We start from the raw sequence: 21,234 nt of genomic DNA on the forward strand, positions 1-21,234 counted from the left end.
CACCAAGCCTGCTATTTAACTGGGACAGGTGGCATTCTCAAGAACACCCTCCCTATATCAATCCATCACACTGGAACACACGCATGTACCTCAAGCACAGATGGAAGGTCATACAAAACTACTGGAAAATAACCAAACCATGATTTATGTTCCTTGTTTCCCAGGAGCTCCCACACAGAGCCAGAGCTGCAGGAATGTCCCATGGCAGACTACTCTAGAGATGCTGACACTTAAAACCTTCAGGTTCCCAAACCTGAAGGTTCTCTCCAAAATGACAGACATCGAAGAATGTGAGTTATCATGCCAACAGGTGACAGCACATTTATTTCTGACAGAATTTTGGTGCCATACTGACCTGGTTTCTAAAGGAATCTCAAACCAAACCACCGCTAAAAATTTTTTCAATTAACTATTTGCATTTTTCTAGCTACCATTAGTAACAAAATCACATTATTTGTACAAAAGACACACTGAAATAAGAAACACACTACATGTAATTTTATTTCTAGACACACTTTTTAGGTTGTATACATTAGTTTCCCTATAAAAAGTCTAGAGTTTTGCTTTGCTCGGGATTACACAACAGGAATGAAAAGTCTTTTCCCAAAGCACACTTAAATGGTGCAGTGGGCTCACCCACAATCAATACTTCTGAAGAGGCCATGGCTCAGTGGAGATTTACACATCAAAGAAAAGTAGGTATGTACATTTCCACAAATCAATGTAGGGTTTCTTACCCCCACGGCAGAAAAAATACCACAAATTGCAATTTGTCTCACAGCATCTCTTCATTAAAGTTCCTGAGCAGCTAAAAAAAACCACCTTGAAGATTGCAAGGTCTCTGTGGAAGTGCAGCAGCCTCCCCAGACATGTCTGAACCCTGCTTTTAGCAGTGGCTTGCTGCTGCCAGAGCAGTCAACCCTAGAATTAGCTGCAAGCTCCAAGGATGGGATGATGCCAGCTCTGTCTCAAACCCCACTCCTGGTCTGTACTGACCAGTTTGGCAGGCAAGCACCCCACTGGTGAACAGCCTAGGCTTGGCTCCAGCAGGACTGTAGGGCCACCCTGTGCACTCACCTCATGGTCTGCTAACCAGCATTCAAGGACCAGCTCCATGCTCACACAGTGAACAACTGGACTGGCATGAATCCTTAGGTACAGCACAATGCACTACATATTAAAGGGGATGGAAAGTTGTTTAGGCTTGTCAGAGATGGCATAAGGCAGCCTACATAGCACTTATTTTATACACCTACAATACTTTCCAAATATCTTTTAAAGATGGTGAGAAGTTTACCAATTTTAGCAGAGACTAAAGTGACTCTCTTGATTCTGCAATTCCTATAAGCATCTACAGGCAGATGGGAAGGGAAGCAAGGTCACCATAAAGTAAGATCATTTTATATTTTTACAGTTTGAAAATACCATATCGGTAAAAGAAACAATAACAAAGATTATTTCCTAATCTTCTATTTTTAAAGATATTTTGTCTACTTAGCAGGTGTCAGAAGACAAAATTTTCATACAAGAGACATAACAAATAAAGAAAATTTGTGGAGAGATCATATATGTCCAAGACAAATTAGGTTTATATTTTTCTTGACTTGAGACTCTATCCAAACTTGCAAGGAAAGTCTACTGTTATAGTGCAGTCAAGATCTCCTGACATAAAAGTCAACATTTTCTCACTTCAATCTCCTGCTCTTGGGTTCTATCTCATAGAAGTTCTTGCTGTGAGATAGCAGCCTGACCATACAATTATTGTCATTAGTGATGAATGATGTTTATGTAACATATTTCTGTCAAGTTAAAAGAAGTTAATACACACAAGAATGATTGTTGACCACTTTTGTTATGGAAAATCATCTCTCGACAGAGGTGGAAAAATGTCGAGATCAATATAATACTATGTACTTGATTCAAGGTGTAACCAAGTACATAGTACTGACTTTCAGAATATCAGACACACTTTAACTCCCAGATTTTACTTTTAAAATACTCCATCATTTGACAGCAAATTTTATGCAGCTGAACAGAATTAGCAGAGCAGAAAGTTCTTTTAGCAAGGAACTGTGTCAATTTAGCAAGCAACTGTGCTTGCTAAACAAAACTGTGAAGAAAGAAAACCTGAATATAGCCAGAGTTCAGATCCAAGAGGTCCAAGAACTACCAGAAGCTTATTTGATCTGATTAACGCGCTATCTGCATTTCAGCCCAACACATGTGGAAATGTTACAGATGAAGTCTTAAGGCAAAAAATTAATCAGAACAAAATAACTTCCAGAACTATTTCCATACATAATTTCCTTTTAACCTAAAAGCTAACACTGAAGGAAGATGAAAAATGTCTGACAAGATAAAATGATCACTGCAACATACAGACCTTGAAGCCCAGGTACCTCATTTTCAGCCATAGCATCCACATCTGCAATCAACATTTTGTCCTATTATGCACAGGGCTTAACCATGTTCCTTTACTCTCAACAGCTCTGACCAATAATTCTGCTATATATTTTAGCCTTAAAATTTGCATTACATATTTATGGTGCTCTATCCGTCCTCTTGGAATGAGCTCATTTCAACCCAGCACAGAGAAGAGAAGACCAAGCTTTTTTTTTTTTCCTACAGTTACCATTCAGACATGTCCAATATGTTTCTACATTCATCATGAGGGTTTTTTCTTTTTTGGGTTTTTTTCTTCTTTTTTTTTTTTTGCATTGCACAAAGATAAATTAAGAGTTTCAGATATCAAAAGTAACACTACATGAGTCAGACATATTTAACATCTAGAGGTTTCCACAAGGCAGTCTGGACTTCGAAAGGAAGAGATTTCCTTGAAAACACACTGCTTACTTTCCCATGCAGTAATAATGGCTACTTTTAATAATTAGGGGAAGATGTTCTGAAATGCACATACCAGAGCCTAAGTGCATGAAAGAGTATCTCATTCTGCCTTCATTTTAGAATATAGATGAACTAACAAAAATTCATTTTGTGGGAGTGGTGGTGTGATTTTCATTTTGCTTGCTTTAATCAACACAGCTTTTGAGAAGAGAGACAGCTGGTACCATCTGTTCCAGGACAGAATGAAAACTAAAACTTCTTTGCTGTACTTACATGTGAGGACTGAGTTCATAAAAGTTTCGGTTTCTGTATTCCTCCACTTTCTCTGGAGTATAAATGGGTAGAGATCTGTAGGGGTTTATTGATATCACCACGCTGCCAATGTATGTCTGTTGAAGGAAAAAAAAGTTATCGTGAATTTTTCTCTTTAACATACTTTTGCTGCTTATGTGTTGTTTGCCCATTTAATGCCTCTGAAAAAAAAAAAAAAACAAAAACGAAACAAAAAAACCACCCCAAAAAACCCTGAACAAACAAACAAACAAAAAAGCACCTAATTGTAGCAATAAATAAATATGTGCATACACTCTGAAATGTCTTTTAAATCTTTCTCAAAACCCACCGTTGGGGTACCAAGAAGCTATTTCTACATAACTGAAAGCCTCTTATGAACATTTTTTAAAAGAAAGCCCAATGGTACTATATTTCTGTGACTAATTCAGTTGGGGGAGGGAAAGGAAAAAGGACACATGTTCACAAAGAACTCACTCCATCTGCATGGCAAATGTCACACGAGTTTTGCTGCAGCCCTTGGGCACTCACACAAAACCACGTAAGGCAATGCCGGGGTTGGACTGTGCTCCCCTTCCCAAGGAGGAACTTTATGACACTTCGCCAAAGCCTTGAGCACAGAACAGCTTCACAGATAAGAAACCTGAAGGTTAATAGCCTCTGACAGGTCTCCATCAAAGAGAGAGATTTACTGTCAGGGTTCAAGTCTGACAAAGTCCTACCATGATGCGAAGCATAAATTTTGTGTCCAGATTCTAAATATACTCACCATTACCATTGGAAAGCAGAGGGAGCTTTTTGTTTTACCCTGTTAGATCCCATCTGCTACTGAGCTGAATGAAGACCAGTTCTGTGCACCACAACTACCATGCCTGCACATGACACAATTAACTTGTCTTTGTTGAGCCTGCTGCTGGGTGTCCCACAGCTCTCTAGGCCTCCCTCCAGCTGCAAAGGCTGCACCCAAATACACCAGAGGGGCAAAAAATGCCAAAACCCCATTCCATCCTGCCTGCAGATACTGACCAAAGATTAATAAAACCTCAAATGTTTGGTATTTCTTTCCACAACCATGAAATAACTAATTAACACCTGATGAAACACAATTTTCCGATAATCTGGGAGACGTAAAGCTGTGCACAAAAGCCACAGGTTCCCACTACTTGGATTTAAACTAATGACATGAAAAAAAAATAGTTTTTACAATGATCTAGGATTTTAAATTACTTCTGTGCAGTGATATTTTAGTACCTCGCAATATCACTGTGTGGATTTCACCCCTCAACATTTCTTAGAGGAAAGTGCTGTAATTTGCACGTGTAAATGGGAGGAGAGGCATGAGGAGCCCAAGTTACTGAGCAACAGGTTCAGTAGAGCACCAAACTACTGCCAGAGCTGAAGTCACAAATCAAAAATATTAATTGCTGCAACCCTTCCCTATCTAACTTTCAAGTCTAAAGCAATTTCATGCTAAATGCTAACTAAATTTGGTCCTAAGCAGAAAGCAAGGAGAGCAGTATTTCCTATTTTCCATAGCATGTATACGGGCAGGCAAGCCATGAGCTCACGTGGCATTTTCTGTCCCAAACTGAGTGGAACAAACTAGACTGCAGTGATAAAACAAGTGGTATGAGGTCTCCAAAGACTCTCGTAGTTCATCCTTGTAATGTTTATCACTCACAGGATGAATCAGAAGCAGCCGCTGCTGACAACTCATTGTACCATGCTGCTACGATGAAACACAGCACTTCACCCACTGGGCTCAAGCCTCACCATTTCTAGACACCTCCTCTCCCTTTAACTGGACAGCACCTTCTGCAAAGCATTTCCTGACATGAATTCAAGCCCAGAACAGAGCCAATACCCTAGGACAGGCTGGTTTCACCCCAAAGGCCCGTGCTGAGGGCCATGAAGGGGAGCAAGCGTGGAGCTGCCTCGCACCTCGGCAGCCAGGCTGCAACCCAACAGAGGGACAGCTCCAATCTGCCTCACACCACAACTCGGGAGGGTAGCACCCTCAGAGGCATTCAGATACAGACAGTTGAGATCAACTCCAAAATAATTAAGATTTTTGCTTGTCTTAAACACAAACCGCAGCGTGCACTTATGTATATGTTCTTCAAACAAAGAAAAAATTGTTCTAGTTTTGTGGTCATCCTCCCCCTACGGAGGAAAGCGCTTTCCAACTATGTCTAATCTCTTTGGCTGAACAAGATGAAAATGCAGAAATTGCCTTTCTACAGTGTTTACTTTGCTCTCTCTGCACACATGCGGCCTTGGCAATTTGCAAGTCTACAGATTCTTGGCATGGGTAACAGATACCCAAAGCGTAAGAAGCTTTCTAGTCTTCCCAAGTGCATGGACACCCCAATTAGGACTCTTTCCTGATAAAACATTAATATGTTAACTTGTTTCCTTCTAAATCTTAGGAATTTGTGAATTCAGCCTGTTGTGAAATCAGTTTTGGAAAGTATCAGCAGAAGAGAGATGAAGGCCAAATCCTGAAGATTGTATTCTGAAACATTAATTCTTCAGAACTCAAAGATTTGCCCCTATTTTGCTACCTTAATAGCATACAATTTAATTGCTAAGTTCCTTGAAGTACCTTGAAACGTTAAGGTAAAGAACGATGAGTGAAAGTGAAAACTTTGATTTTTAATTTTAAATACAGGCATTCAAATGAGATTTATTTAGAACCATCTCTTCATAGCTAAGTATTGCTCAGACAATGTATTTTGGGAATTCAAGTCAGCTCTTTATTGTCAGACATGAACAAATACAGACCATTTCCTAAAATACCAATATTTCAAAAGGTTAAATGACCATATGGAAACAAAGACATACTCTTGTCCATCTTAAACACCAAGCCAAAGCATGCCAAGAAATCACTGGTTTTGCTGCAAAGCTGCTTACAAGAACTAATACATCTCCTCTTCTAGAAATGCCAATCTCTCAAAGCTGATGCCTAATAGCTACTTGCTAATGGTGGTCTGAGAGATTCCACATAACAGGGATAAACAGATCCGGAAAATAGCTTTCCCACATAACATCTGTCTTCCCACCAGAACTCTATTATAAACAAACAAAATAAATGGCTTAAATCCTTGAGCAAGCGACAAGCACAGAAACATTCCATTGCTGAAAGCAGAACACCCAAGAGTAGTGGGAGACCATACCACAGTACCCCAGGGACAAAAGAGATTCTTTATTTTCCCTGTTTAAGGACAAAAATGAAACCCCAGCGGAGTGGCCTCATGATGATGAACGCACAGAATACAGTCAGGAGATTTGATTTCTTTCTTGATCTTGACATGGTCTCGTTATGCAAGATTGGACAAGATCTGCTGTCTCCTCAAGTTTCGCTAACTAGACTTTTGATAATATTCCCTCCTTCTTTCCAGTTTCTACTTTATTGCAATAACTCACAAAGGCAACTTTTGTCTCCTTGCTGTGTTTGTCCAGAACCCAAAGCAAAAGGGCCTCTCACTCGGCATTTATCAGTGCATCTGTCATGTCACATGGAGACATTGTGATGGGCTAACATTTCATCTGCAGAAAAGAGCATTCAAATTTTTATCAGCTTAAGTGACAATGCATTCTGCATTCCCCACCAAACAACACATACCACTCGTTCCTATACCCCAAGCAGGAAGAAAATTCCAAATCCCAATTCAACTGGAAAAGCTGTTGATATTTGTTACACGTCATTTCTAAGTACTGTTGGAGATGCAACGGCCAAGACACTTTGATGCCCCATTTTCTTCCCCTAGGACTGGAAGCCAATGTAACCACCTGGGGCAAGATACTAGGGCTACTTCAAGCTTACAGGCACCTTGCAAGGCCTTCTGCATCTTTCTAACCGAAGCCAACCCTGACTCAAGAAGAGGCCTGAAATAGCAAGACGATACAAAGCTCTTATTGCTAATATACAGGCAGCAGCCTCTTCCCAGCCAAGGGCTGAGGAAAGTTCTTGCTAGAAACTGGACATTTTCAGCTGAGAGGTCACAAAAACCTTACAGTGAGCCCAGTGTAAGGTTCCCAGAGACCTCCACAGCCAGGATGCACAAGCACTGCGGTGAAATCTCATACACAGGGAAGAGGTAGCACAGGCCAACTCAAGAAGAGGAGCTTTTGGAAGACCACTAATACAGGTTATGGGAGAATATTTCACAACCTGGGATACAGTACAGTAAAAAAAGCTATTTTTTCTCCTGTCAAAGTTAGACTTGCAATGCCCCAAGGGCCCAGAAGAGACAAGATTACACGTGCAGAAGCCAGGGAACACTACTGACACTAGTTGAGGCTGCAGCACAGAAGCTGCACAGCTGGGGCTCTCGTAAAAGCCTGCTCTGTGTCTTTAAAAGCTTTTCTGGATCTGTGGCAATCTCTGCAAAGCAACCTTATGCAGAGTTTAAAATCGTTAAGCATCTACACAGATTTGCTGCAAACTTTCTGGAACTGTACTCTACATCCCTTTTGTCAGTTCTGTTAAAAACAAACCCATGCTTCTAATCCTGTGGTAGCGTGTAACAATCTAGAGAAACTGCTGCTGCACACAACTCAGTCCTGCTGTAATATGCCCATCTGCTAATGTACCCTTCAAGTGCACTAAATTCCCAAGAGACAATAAGGTTGCTTTATTTAATTATTTAAACACTGGAGCACGGAAATAGAAAACAAAGAAATTCTAGTAAAATAAGATTATTTAGTAAAATACTGATTCTTCCACTTATGCAGACCAATTTTAATACTCCAGATATGTATAATGCACATTTCTTTAGCAATGATTATGTTCAAACATAGTGGGTTCCTTTGACTTTGAATGGTTTCAGATCATGCTGCTAAAACAATTCATTGAAAAGAAAGACAATAAAGAACAAAGAGAAATGTGATTAGATTTTATTGGAATGAATCCAGAACCAAGGCTTACACAGCATTGTTTTCACTGGGGGGAGAGTGCTGTGTTTTGGTTTTGTGGGGTTTCTTAATGTGACATATGCAAAATTATATCTCTAATATAATACTCATTTTTCTTTGTATTTGCCTGAATTACTGCAGTTCTGGATCCAGCCAACTCATAAGCAGGTGTGCCGCTGCATGTTCAGAACAGCTGAGGCCAAGGAGATGGTAGAGGAAGCCCGTGCTTACATGTTCTAAGTTTTCTGAACAGTCTCAGTCTCAAACAGAACCTGGCAAATTTAACACTGCAACTCTACTCCATAATGAAGTTTCCCACTTTAATAAACATTAGCAACTAGATCAGTACTTTATTAAAATATCATCTATTATTTGAACAATCATGCTGTGTGCTCAAATTTGTTTTACATTGTGGTTGGCCACAATAAAACAGTTAAATGCACTGTGTTTCTGGTTCATTGTGTTTTTCTTCACGTTGGAAACAGAAAGCTGCAAGAGATAACAGTTGAAAAGAGTAAGGAAAAGAGTAACATAAAGACTAAAAGTAAAACCATCTGAGCCCTTTACTATTTCTGGGGCTTTGATTTACTACATTCCTGTGTATGACAGTGTAGGTGTTTGTATTGCTTGGCGAAAAGGGAGAGGCTGGGTACTTGAAAAAGACAAACAAACAAACAAACAAGAATTTCATCCTGTAACACTCCAGGGTTTGCCTGCACTGCTTCATGACAGCACATACAAAAACTCTACCTGTGATTCAAGCCAAGAGCTGCACTTCCCCTTGAGCCAGTGCTGGGCTAATGCTCCTTGTGCTCCAGTGAGCCAGGAGCATGAGCAGGGCCTCCAGGTACCCTCTGCAAGAGACTTCACAGGCACAACACCACCTCAGCATCCCAAAGAGCAACAGTCAAATGGAAATAACAGGAACTAAAAGCTACTCTTCAGTAAACTGCAAATACAAACTAGACTCTCATATGTAGTCTTTCTTTCTCTCTCTGTGTATATATATACTCACACATGTACATATATACAGGGAAAAACCTCTCCTTCTCCTTGATACTGTTTTTCATCTTAGTTTGGATGTAGTCCTTTATAATTTTGTGTGTATAACTGAAGAAATATATCACCGGATTTCTGAATAGACACAGCCTATTCTCCATGATGATGAAAACTCTCTTGCTCAAGACCACCTTCCCAGAAAAAGCATTTTAGTCCCAGAAACACAGTGGACAAAGTCTGTTATGTTGTAATACCAAAAAAAACAATCCTGGTAAGCTAATACACGTGCTTAATGCAGTTATTAACCACGACAGGCAGCCTTGTAAAACCTGCATGGGAGAGCAAAGACTGTAAAAAAAAAACTACCTAGAAATAAGAAACTGAAGCAACAGTATCCATAGTTCAAGCAAAACCACCTTACTGCTAGAGGAGACAACAGGCAACCTATGTCAAAGAGGACAACACCACCACTAAAATACTCTCCAATATGGGCTTGATCCTGCAAGTCACTGTGCAAACAGCAGCAGTCTGAACAAGCTGTGGCCAACCCACACTGGCCAGGATCAAGCCCTGAATCACACTGCAACGTGTTTGAGATCCGAGTCCCGAAGTTAAGAGCAGATCATCTGCCAGAGAAAGACACCCACATGGCAAGTTGAAGCGAGTACTTGAAGTGGATGCATGAGCGCAGATTGTTGGGTTTCTCTTCTGAGTTTCTTCAGGGCACAGAAATCTCTTCCCTGCTCAGTGAATATTACTGCTAACCTCAAGATCATTATGACAGACTCTAGTGTTATTATTAATGAAGCAGACGAACCATCTCTGCTGGTCACCTCTCTGACTAAGTTGGGATGTTTTTATACAAACAAACAGAATTCCTACACAGGATGCAACTACAGGCAAACCTGTAAAGTAAGTGATGAGGAAGTCAACCCAAAGGTAGCATGAGGAATTTTTCAAGACAGCATGTAAATACCCCTCAATACCAGTGCTTGCACACTTTTCAAAAGATAAAGACTTGTTTTCATAAGCAAGCAGTAGCTGGAGATGGGACAGTGTCTGTGCCAAGAAACCACTGGTGAAAACATTAGTGAGAACATTCATTCTAAAATGTTTCATTATTTCTGTACGAATGAAATGGGGGCGGGAGGCTGATATATACCTCCTGTCATGTTTTAGGAGGTATAGGAGGCTATAGGTTAACTTATAGTCTTCAGGGTGAAAATCATGTTTTTACAGCACTTGGACACTTTTGCTTTTATTTCTGTCATTTGTCAATCTTTCATTAATCTTTCTTTTGTGTTTTTGTTTCATATAATGTGCACTGAAACCACTAGGAAATGCCCCAAATGTTGTCATCACCTTAGTGAAGAAATACACAGTATTTCGAGACAGAGCCAACACTATAACAATCCCTGGGGCCCTACTGGAGGCATTTCCCACACCACCTCACTTTTTTTTAAAGGTTTCACATCAGAGGCAAAAAAAAAAAAGAGTGTGTAGCGAAGAAGATCCCTATACACAACCCACCAAATGCATACAATTTTCTGTGATCCTTATTAATGTTTTATTACCCCTCTATGCAGACACTGCATGTGGCCCTACAAACCAGTGCCTCAAACACTGGGCTCAGCATCGTGGGAGCTGTACAAAAAGGAAACAAAGCACTGCCTTAAGATAAGTAACTCTCCTCCCACAAAGCACTTCAAGGCAAAAAGCAGCCAACCTGCTGCCTGTGAAAATCTGTACTCCTGACTCTGGGCAAGATATAAAGTTTGTTTTACCAGAGCAGGCTGATTTGAAGGGCCAGAGGACCCACAGGATTTCTATCTAAGTAACAAGCAAAGCAAGATTTGCAGGGAGGTAGAATACTTCTTAGGCCACAAGCTATCACAGGAAAAGATGAGCCTTGGGCACACAAGCCCTTTTTCACATCTGAAGGAGAAGCAGCAGGCTTCAAGTTCCTAGCCTATGGCAGCTGCAACAATATTATTACTACAACTCAGTAGCTTCCCTCAAAGGGCAAAACTGTTGAGGCACTGATGGGAAAATTGCTCAAACTGACACAGGCATTCCCCAAGGGAGGAAGAGAAGGAGATGGGAGGAAACTCAGGTCCCCTGGGCTCCCATCACAGGCGGATGGATGGCTGCTCTGCTCCAGCTCTCAAACCATCCTGCCTTTAAAAAACTATTCAGTCACCACACCTGCCACTCCTCAAACTCCCAAAGGAAGACCAGCAGCCCAGGCTGGACTTGTTGGATAAACACAAGTGAAAACATGAAAGTACAAGAGAGCAGGGTCAGATCTGGCAGGAGGAAAGACTCTTCTGCATGTTGCTGCAGGAGTAGCAAAGCACAGAGCAGCTACCCACCAACATGCACACAACTAGGACGTACCAAAACCACAGGGGACAACAACCCTCATGAAAACCCAACAAAGGACTCCACCTGGCCTCAACAACAGCATACTAGAGATGTACATGATCATGCTGACATCAGAAGGTAATGAAATTGAGAAGAAAACTGAACTTCAACAATCACTCAGTCACTATTACCACAAAGATTTTCTCAGCAAGTTGCATTTGTGTTTCCCAATACCACAACACTCTGTTCTTACAGCAGCAATGGACTTATACGGAGAGATGGTCACACAAGGCTGATGCAGACCAGGACAACTGGTCTCATTCACATAATTCTGTTCCCTACTCTATTCTTTCATAATGTAGCATCTGGAACAGTAGGTATGAGTGCAGCAGGAACAAAGCGACTATGCTTGACAGCAATTCAGTAAAGTCCTAAATACTGTAAGGTAGCTGAAAAAGGGATGAATCAATAACACAGACAGACACGGGGGAGTAAAGGCAAGTCAGAAACAAAAAGGTTACCCCTAAAATATTAAAATAGAGATCAACAGGAAGTAGTTAAGTCTATGAAACAAACACACCAGAAGAGCCATGCCAGAAGAAGGCGGCCACAAGGATGGTACCTCAAACAGATAAAACTGAGTTACTACACTGGAATGCCAAATATTTAATGTTTCAGTGATAAAACAACAAATGTTCAGTAACATAAGGCTGTTCCTGCCCAAAGCAGCCCACAAACTCCACGCACCAGAAAATACAAATTAAACGCTGACATCAGAGAAAGATTCTGTTCTGTTGTAAGAACAAAAAGCAAACAAACATTGTCTTGTAAGGAACAAAATGTTGACCTCTGCAAATTTGGGAAGACTTCAAGAATCAACATAACTGTGGGGAAAAATGTGCAGGGCAGCAGAATAAAGCTGTATCTGACCTTAAAGGCTGACTCCCGTGAGCCTACGCAGCTCCACTCCCCTCCAGACTCCTCACACCTCCCCTGACACCTCCACATGCCTCACAAAGCAATAAAACCAGTACAAAAATAAGTTTCAGACTAACACATACACTACATTTTATCCCAAACCTCTACCATTCATAAGTCACTGCAAACGCACATATAGACAGATGCCCCTCTTCCATTTGTCTGCATCCCAAAATACAAAGGAAAAATTATTGCTGAGCTGGATTGGATGAGCATATTTCAGCCAATTTAGAAAAAAAATAAAATTAAAAAAAAAGTTAAGGGAGGGAGTTCAACAGAACAAGTCAAAAATTCATCACACACGAACTGAATTTTACAAATGTATTTAAAGTTTTCCATGAGGTCTGTAGGTCACACATTTTAACTTCACAAACTGCTCCCTGGAACCTTCAAATAATCAACATTGTGGGATTTTTTTTCTCCTTGCTAACTGCACTGCCCATGAGCCACTTTTTACTTTGTAAAGTTAACGAAAAACTCTCACGGGCTTTTGTCACCAACAGTTACAGAAAAGATCTTTTGTGGAACAGCGATGCAAATTTTATCAATGAAAAGTTTAAGAGTTGCTAACACAATATAATAAACAATTACAGCTTTCTAATGAGATTTTTCTTGGTCAGACATACCTCAGACATTTCCAGACATGACTAAACTCCAAGATTCCCATTTCCAATTAACACATGCGCGTTACCCAACGAGCCCTCCCCCCCCAAAGCCACTCAGCATGAGATTACTGCAGAATGTGATGGTCTTTAGTAGAATATTTGGCCAAACTCCAGCTCCACCAGCCTTCATGCTTATTTTTATAGGCACAGCCTCCAGCTTTGCACTCTGGTATGTAACACAACACCCAAGTCTATTAAACTTTCCATCAAACACACATAAAATTGAACAACAGGTAATCAAGCCACAGTCTGTTCCCTAATAGTTAGGAGTACACTTATTATCCTGTTTGCACCATGGCATGAAACTTAGCTAAGCTTCTAAAACAGCTTACAGTGAACGTGCCCAGGATGATACAAAGGGACCACCAGAGGATCCAGATCTGAATGCATTTGCAAGGGGAGCTCTTACAGAGTAGAATTTCAAAGAGATAAATGGAGCTGGCACTAAGATCTCCAACATCAAACATACAGCATCAAACATAACTGTGAAAGAGACTCGAAAAAACAAAAACTCTTCTAGTGGAATGAGCCCAACTATCTTGTCATCTTTGGCTATGGGGAGAGATTTGGCATTGTTCACTGATGGCTTGATCTGACTCACATTTCGTAGAATCACAGAATAGTTTGGGTTGGATGGGATATTTAAAGGTCTCTAGAGTTCAACCCCCCTGCAATAAGCAGGGACATCAAGCAGAGCCCAGCCCCAAGCTGACTTCGAATGTTTCCGGGGATGGGGCACCTACCACCACACTGGGCAACCTGTTCCAGTGTTTCACCACCCTCACTATAAAAAAAAATTTCTTCCTTATTATCTAGTCTAAATCTACCCTCTTTTAGTTTGAAACCAATATCCTTCATCCTATTGCAATAGGTTTTACTAAAAAGTTTGTCCCCATCCCTCTTATAAGTCCCCTTTATTGTTTTACCTACCAAGACTGGCTAACACAATCATGCAACATCTGGCCAACCAAAGCATTTTCAAAGTTATCCATGTTACAGGTCTCATTCCTCACAAGAAACCCTTTTGAAGGTTATAACTGCAACTCCATTTTAAAACTAACATATGTAGCATAGATACACCCTTCAGTCTGCAGGAAACTGCTTAGAAACCAACATTGAGCAAGCCTGGTTTACTGCTGAGAAACATTTCAATCTGTTCACATGGCTTCAATTTGACTTTGTTCTTTAAACCTGGATACAACTTCTGGTAATACCTAGAATGAAGCACTGACATGAGGACTGAATTTAAGCCCACAGCTGAGCCATTAAAGGACAAATCCATTCCTACTGCCCTCTGAATGGATCCTGAGAGGTCAACTTCTGTATGTAGCTTTGTTGGAGCTGCAGAAATCTGCAGTATGAGTTACTTAAGCACCAAACATAGCTCTTTAACAGTGCAATCGGCTTTCCCTGGGATAGCACGCAAACGACAGATTTTACACAGTAAAACAAGCACTACTTCCAGGTGTAACAGAGGCTTCATTGTCCTCACCAGAGTCTAAAATTAGAAACACAAAGTGTAGTTGTCATGACTGAAACTGGGGAGAAGACCGTTGGAGGAAATCTGAAGGTGGCAGAGGAGAGTTTGTACTTGAAAATTAATGTGGCTGGTACAGTGAGAACCATTCCAAGTGTTACTATTTTACAAGTTTTCTAAAATATGCAACAGTGGCATGAAATTTGCAGGGCAGCAGAACTCAACTGATATGGAAAGGAGATAATATTCCTCAAGTGATTTGGTAAATAAAACCACGTGGCATCCCAAACCAAGTAACTTGCATACTTAGTAGCAGCATAAGGCACAGGCATAAACATCAATTCTTTCCACCATTGATGTAGTGAGTGTTTCAATACTTGTAAAGATCTGCAACATTTTGCCTTCATATTGTGCATTCACAAAATATACTTGAAAGACCTTAAAAAAATAAATAACATGATCAAACAAATCAGAAAGATTTAAGAAAAAGGGTAAATGGTAGAGCAACAAACTACAAGGGAATGATTCAAAAAAAAAGTTTTGGTTTTGGCAGCAGTTCACGCTTCTTAACAGAGCACAGTTAAGTACCAGGCTTTCCCACCTGCTAGGCAAAGGATCCTACATTGCAAGAGAAAAGTGATACCTCTATCGCCTACCCAAGCACATAATACAGCTAATAACATTGCATGTCAGTGCCAGGCCCAGCCAAATCAGAAACTGGGGGAAATACTTCACTGTCACCGTCTCAAAGAACTGTGTTTGAATACAGTTGTCAGCCAGCTCATAATAGCAGATAAAAATAAAACAGAATACCCATTTGTCATTCAAACAAATGTATTTCAAGTAAAATCTATCCAGTCTGAATTAAGCAGAAACGTGTAATTAAATACTTTGCAATCCATAGTAGTTTACAGTAAAAAAAACCCTCAGAAATCCATATAACTTATAGCAACCCTTCTTAAGAGACTGCATAGCTTAGGGTGCCCTCACAGAGCATTTTTGTATCCTTAATGCTTTAAGTAAAACCTTCAAATATGACCCAAAGAGTGGGCAGGGTGGTACTGTCTTCTTCAATCTCTAAGCAAATAGCTCCCTTCTCTTTTCCTTCGTATTATCTTGAGCTAAAGTAGAACAAGATGATTCATTATCACCCACTTTTACTGTAGGCATCAGGAATATAGCATTAACCCTAAAACTGATGGGGAACATGTTAATTATACAAGCCACTAACTGAAAGAAAAAAAAGCCTCTGAGTCCCAGAAGGGGCAGCCACTGCAGCTGTTGAATATGGAGGACTTGCCAAAAGCAGGACGAAAGAGCACAAAAGAGAAGTCTGATATCTATCTGCCTGTATCAACATCAAAGGGTTATCAATAAGGAACAGAACACACCTTTAAGGAACGAGGAAAATTTGACACAAAGTTTTCCAAATGTAACTCTCAAAAGTATCACGAAGATTTATTTTTTTTTTTTTTAAAGCATTGTGGAAGAAATCTTTCCACAAATACACATTGTTCTGGTTTCTTCTCCAAGGTTTTAATGGATGCTGAGAGTCCTTATTTTAATTTTCTGTTTAATTTAATTGTCAGTCTAAACTGAAGGAGCAAATCAGTGGAGGTGAGTGGAGGAGCAGTTGGGTGTAACTGTGTATTACCAACCTAACCTACAGAAAGGGAATACGCGTGGCTGAGCAGAAAAATTATTTGGGAAGAAAGATGTGACAGACAATGAATAGCAGAGATACAAAAGCACAGACTATAAGGGACAGAAAGAAGCAAACAAAAACAGCACAGACCCTCCCATACTGGAGGATGGAAAGGAGAAGGTATAATGAGACCACGAAGGTTCAAATGCTCAGTAAGAAGGAAAAGCATAATCACACTAAAAATTAAAACTGCGGAAGGGCTAAATTATAATTAAGTACAGAACACATCAATTTGATTGTAATAAGCTGTAGGCACAAAGATCATAGCTATACTTTGGCTTAAATATTTCAGCTTTTACTCTTAAAAGACTTATCTTTCACCAGCAGCCTTGGAATGTTTCTACACATCATTAAGTTCACACAGCTGAAGCAGTATAACAGATACAATACCGTGCACATTTTAGCAAAAATGGAACAAAGATGAAACAGGAAATGAAAGGCTTAACTGGAATCACAATTTGCCACTTTGTTCCCTGCCTGTGCTTCAACTGCCAGTTCACAACATCTCTCCTGTTGATCATCACTCAGAGATTAATATCCCTGAAGATTTTGATTACTTCCACATATATCCAAGCTCATTGTATCTAGTTTAAAATACAACCACTCTAATAAACATAACCCTTTTGCAAATCAAAGATAGCAGGCAACATTTAAGTTAGCCTTAGCATATTCCAAGCATGAATTGTTTCTACTTCAACCTGCTCTAACATCCTGGAAGTGTCTTCACTGTTAAGTGAATTATTTATAACTGCAATGTCCTCTGACAACAGCAGTATCAAAGTTATTGTCAGCAAAGTTATTGGAACTGTTCTTTACGAAAATCAGAGGTCCCCCATGTTGCACAAAGGGAAAAAGAAAAAGGAAAAATATCCCAGATGGGAGAGATCAAACGCAAACAATGCAGTACAGGAAAGACTACAGCAGAAGTAAGGTTTAAAACATCCCTAATACAATAGACAATGTTCAGGCATTCAGTCTATGTGTATGCTTATAAATAAACACATATCTTAAGAATGACAACATAGCTCCCCATAGGATGTAATTTCTTAACATATACTCACATAAACTTCATTGTGATCAAAGCGCTTTTTCAGATTATTGATGAACGAATCTTCATTAAGTGGCTCTAAAAGAACCATATCTCCCACCCCTATCATGTCATCTAAAAGTGATGTCTTGACCTCCATTTTGGCCATTTCCTCCTGGAAAATAAACAAGAATAAAACAAAGAGCAAAGTTAGCTCAAAGTTATTCTAATTATTCACAGGCATTATCTAGTAACACTACTCAAGGAATAAAAGTTAAAAGCCCATCGAATGACACTACTTTAAAATTATTTTTCCAAGGAATGCTCTCAAAGACATTGCTTCTACCCAGGTAGTCCACACAATTCCAAAAATTTAACTTCCAATCGTCAACAATGCCTTCTGGCCCACTGTACATTAAATGAGAAACTGCAAGAAACAGGAATGGTTATTCCAGTGGGCACCACAACCAGATTTTTTGGACAATTTCAACACAGTGTTCGAGTGTACGCAAACTCAAGTTTAATCAAAAGCTTCACCAAGATCTCCAAACTAGGGTTTAAATTTGTCAATACCCTAATCTGAATTTCTTTCTCGCCCTTACTTGCATTTCTCCAACTGCATCAACTTTGAAATGGAAACCAACTAAGTGAACCCACCCTGAGACAAAAACCACACCACATTATTTGATCTTAAGTCATGAATCCTGTACTCTAGAGTGCCTATATTCTAGTACAGTACTGGTCTTGGTTACCTGAAGCTACCAAATTACTTCATTTCCTAATCAGATTCAATTAAGTTACAGATTTCTTTGTAACTTTATTGCTTAAGGGAGCACTTTCATGGGGCAGCAACAATCCAGCTGACAAATGGAGACTCTGCATCTATATAACTGGAGTGGCAAAAGTCAGAAGTTGGGCTTAAACAGAGGACCAGGATCAAACAAAGAAACCAAGTCTGATAAAGGAAGTAATTTAGACAAAGAAGTCAAGGTCGGGCCAAAACTTGACACTTATTTGATCCTCCCAGCCTTTTATCCTTCCAATCCAAATGCTACAGAAGATTACTGAGTTCCTCAAGAACTCCAGGCACACAGTTACTGCTTTAAGCTTTCGTGATGAGACTGAAAAATGAACGGATTCACAGCGGCAGGGGGCAAACAGGGAACCAGAGGTGAGAGAACAACTCTGCTGGCCGTGCAAACCAAGAACCAGCTACTGCACAGGTACACAAAACAACAGCTGAACTTCACCACTCAGCTGTAACCCCCCAGCCATGAACTGCCATCAGGCTTTCCTTGTTTCCCCTCTCACTGCAGCACATTTTAATTCCACTATTTTTTTTTTTGTTTTCCAAAATGTTGCTGAGCAGGTATTACCTTATACGATCAGCGTTACCTTGCCATAGCAGCTCTCCATCAGATAACTAATTTAAAATAAGCAAAGTCTTTTATCTCTTCCTTCTGCCCACAGCCACTGAGTTACTACACGTTATTTGATGTTTTTCAGCAGTGAGTGACATTTGAGGGATATTAGATCAAAATAGTCGTGCTTGATGTTTTTCCAAATTCAACGAAGAGAAGCGCAGCTCCACAGGCGGCTGACAGAAGTGATACAACAAGACCCCCAAAAACCTGAAATGAGCCTGGGAATTACTAGAAATTCACATGGAAATTCAGAAACAGTGCTGAACTATGGTAACCAACCAAAGCTGAGTCAACTCTGCTAAACAAACAAAAGAGCATTTATTTTAAACAAAAACACTGAACAAATATTTTTGTAGAGAGAGATACTTTTATTCTTAAAAGTTCACCTCTCTGAATCACCAAAAAAATTTTAAACATTTACAGAATCTTTTCAGAGATATCACTTCAACTTCTGCATCCCATTAAGACAAATTCTTTAAACTACCAGTCTTGTTTCAGAGACCTAATTACTTCCCATACATCAACTAATGCTCAAATAATTTTTGAAGGCTGAAAAAATAAAACCCTTCTCAAGTATGGAACTTATTAAATATTGGGTTTGTGGCCAAATATATAAAAAAAGCCAACACAAAAATCCTAATAAGGGCAATTCCAACCTAAAATTTAGGTTCTAAGTAGCATACCTCATCTACCATTGTGAAATTACATACCACCTACCACACTTCACGCATCATTGCTCAGGAATTTCAGGACCAAGAGCAGCCAAACCCATCAAGAATATTCATGTATTCCCAAGCTCGGTGGCACGTTTTGCAGGAGAGGTGCACAAAGACACTATATCTACTACTAAATTGGATGAAAAAGTTGTATACAAATATTAATTTATCAGTATATTTGAAAGGTTCAGTTTTACGGTCCAAGTTTAATTTTCAGCTTGTTTTTCCACAATAATTTACAGCATACTATGGCTAAAATATTTCCATTAACATGCGAGTTAGAAAGTAATACATACATAAATGATAAAAAAATTGGACAATAGGTGAAACATCTTGTTCAACACTGACTGCTCAAAATCACCTGCAATAGCTTTGTCTTTGCAAGAAATTCATTAAAGATTCTCTCATACACTTATGTATGATTCAAGAGTATTCTGCCATACCAGTGTTGTTAGCCTCCATGTCGGTGGAATCCAATCATAATCCCTGCTCTGGTTTGGGCAACAACAAAGGATAATTTGGTTGCCTGTCTAAGGTAACAAGTGGGGGAGAAAGCACTCTTAAGAAAAGCCAACATTATACATTATACAATGAGACAGAATTAATAACTTAATTTTATCTACTAGAATTCAGTAGAAGATCAGTATATACAGCACCTTCAAAATACCAAATACCCATTTTTAGAGCAGCTTTTAAAAAAAAACATCAAAAATCGGTACATTACACAGGAAAAAAAAATAAATAATCAAACCCTTGCAACATTACATGGCTAAACTTCAGAAAAAGCTCAGAAACTCAATCCAAATTCATGTCCAAGTATTTGTATTTGTCATATACTCAGAGATGCCTTGCAGCTGGAATTCTTTTCCCATCAGCACTGGTGACGGCATGCGCACCACAGTTTGGAGAGCAGTACAAAAAAGTAGGTGGCTTTTGCCTGTGCCTGTATTCATGCACCTCTAAAAAGATGAATGCTTCTCAAGACTAATTTTCAAGAGCCAAACCTGCGAGAGGAACTGGACCAAAACCCACTCCCAGTGCCTGAGAGAGCAGGAGTGACCAAGCCACAGCTGTGCTGGTGAGAGAGCAAACACCAGGAAACAGGAAACTGGGTTTGAGGAAAGAACCATAACAGGCCATGTCCTATCAAACAACAACACTTTTAGTGTTTTTTCAAATGAAGACTGTTGAATGGTGGAAGGCGGACAGAGATACTGCTGTGAGGCTCTGTTTGAACTGTGCTGTAATTTCAAACTGGAAATTCAATAAAAAATAACCTAAAAATGTAAGCAGTACTCCCTCAATTTACCTAATACCTTGCTATTGTGACTGTAACATCTCATTTTGTTGGCATGAAGAAAAACAAGTGTATAAAGATTACAGCTGCAAGTTATTAATACAGCAACAAATTAGCTCAGAAAAAAAAAAAAAAAAGAAAAACCCAACTAAAATTTTAATGCTTGTAGTCTGCAAATTAGATTCCTTCAACATTCCCTGATCTCTTCCACACCCGCTTACCACTTGAGGCTTCTCCCAGATTTACCTTTCTTATCCCTGAAACCAAGACTGGCAACTTCAGAATATCTCCCTTCTCTCTAGGCAACTGTCAAATCTGTTCTTCCTCCCTCTGGTCTCTCTCCAGGCCTTAATTCAATGGAGTGACAACATTCTCAACACATTTCTATTCTCAAAAAAATAAAAAGAGAGATTATTCAGTAATCCTTCACAGTCTGATCTATTTCATGTTGGACAACATGCTCAGGAGGAGAAGTGCTGGGCATACTATGTCTTTAAAATGCTTTTATCCACACACTCCCACACTGCAAA

At 39.7% G+C, this 21,234-nt stretch overlaps 1 protein-coding gene across 4 annotated transcripts in view; it reads right to left on the reverse strand.

The window, feature by feature from the left end:
• The window catches only part of MYO1B (myosin IB), a 112,687-nt gene that overhangs the window by 79,708 nt on the left and 11,745 nt on the right, over positions 1–21,234 (reverse strand). For all 4 annotated transcript variants that reach the window (XM_027737479.2, XM_027737483.2, XM_027737478.2 and 1 more), the window contains 2 exons: positions 17,302–17,442; positions 3,118–3,233 (listed from right to left, as the gene is read on the reverse strand). In XM_027737479.2, the coding sequence (XP_027593280.1) occupies positions 3,118–3,233; positions 17,302–17,436 (251 nt within the window). In that variant the 5' untranslated portion in view covers positions 17,437–17,442. Of the gene's footprint in view, positions 1–3,117; positions 3,234–17,301; positions 17,443–21,234 lie in introns of those variants that run through there.

The sequence above is a fragment of the Pipra filicauda genome, unplaced genomic scaffold (genome assembly GCF_003945595.2).
Source record: "Pipra filicauda isolate LSUMZ 115617 unplaced genomic scaffold, ASM394559v2 scaffold149_size4050908_pilon, whole genome shotgun sequence".
Lineage (NCBI taxonomy): Eukaryota > Metazoa > Chordata > Aves > Passeriformes > Pipridae > Pipra > Pipra filicauda.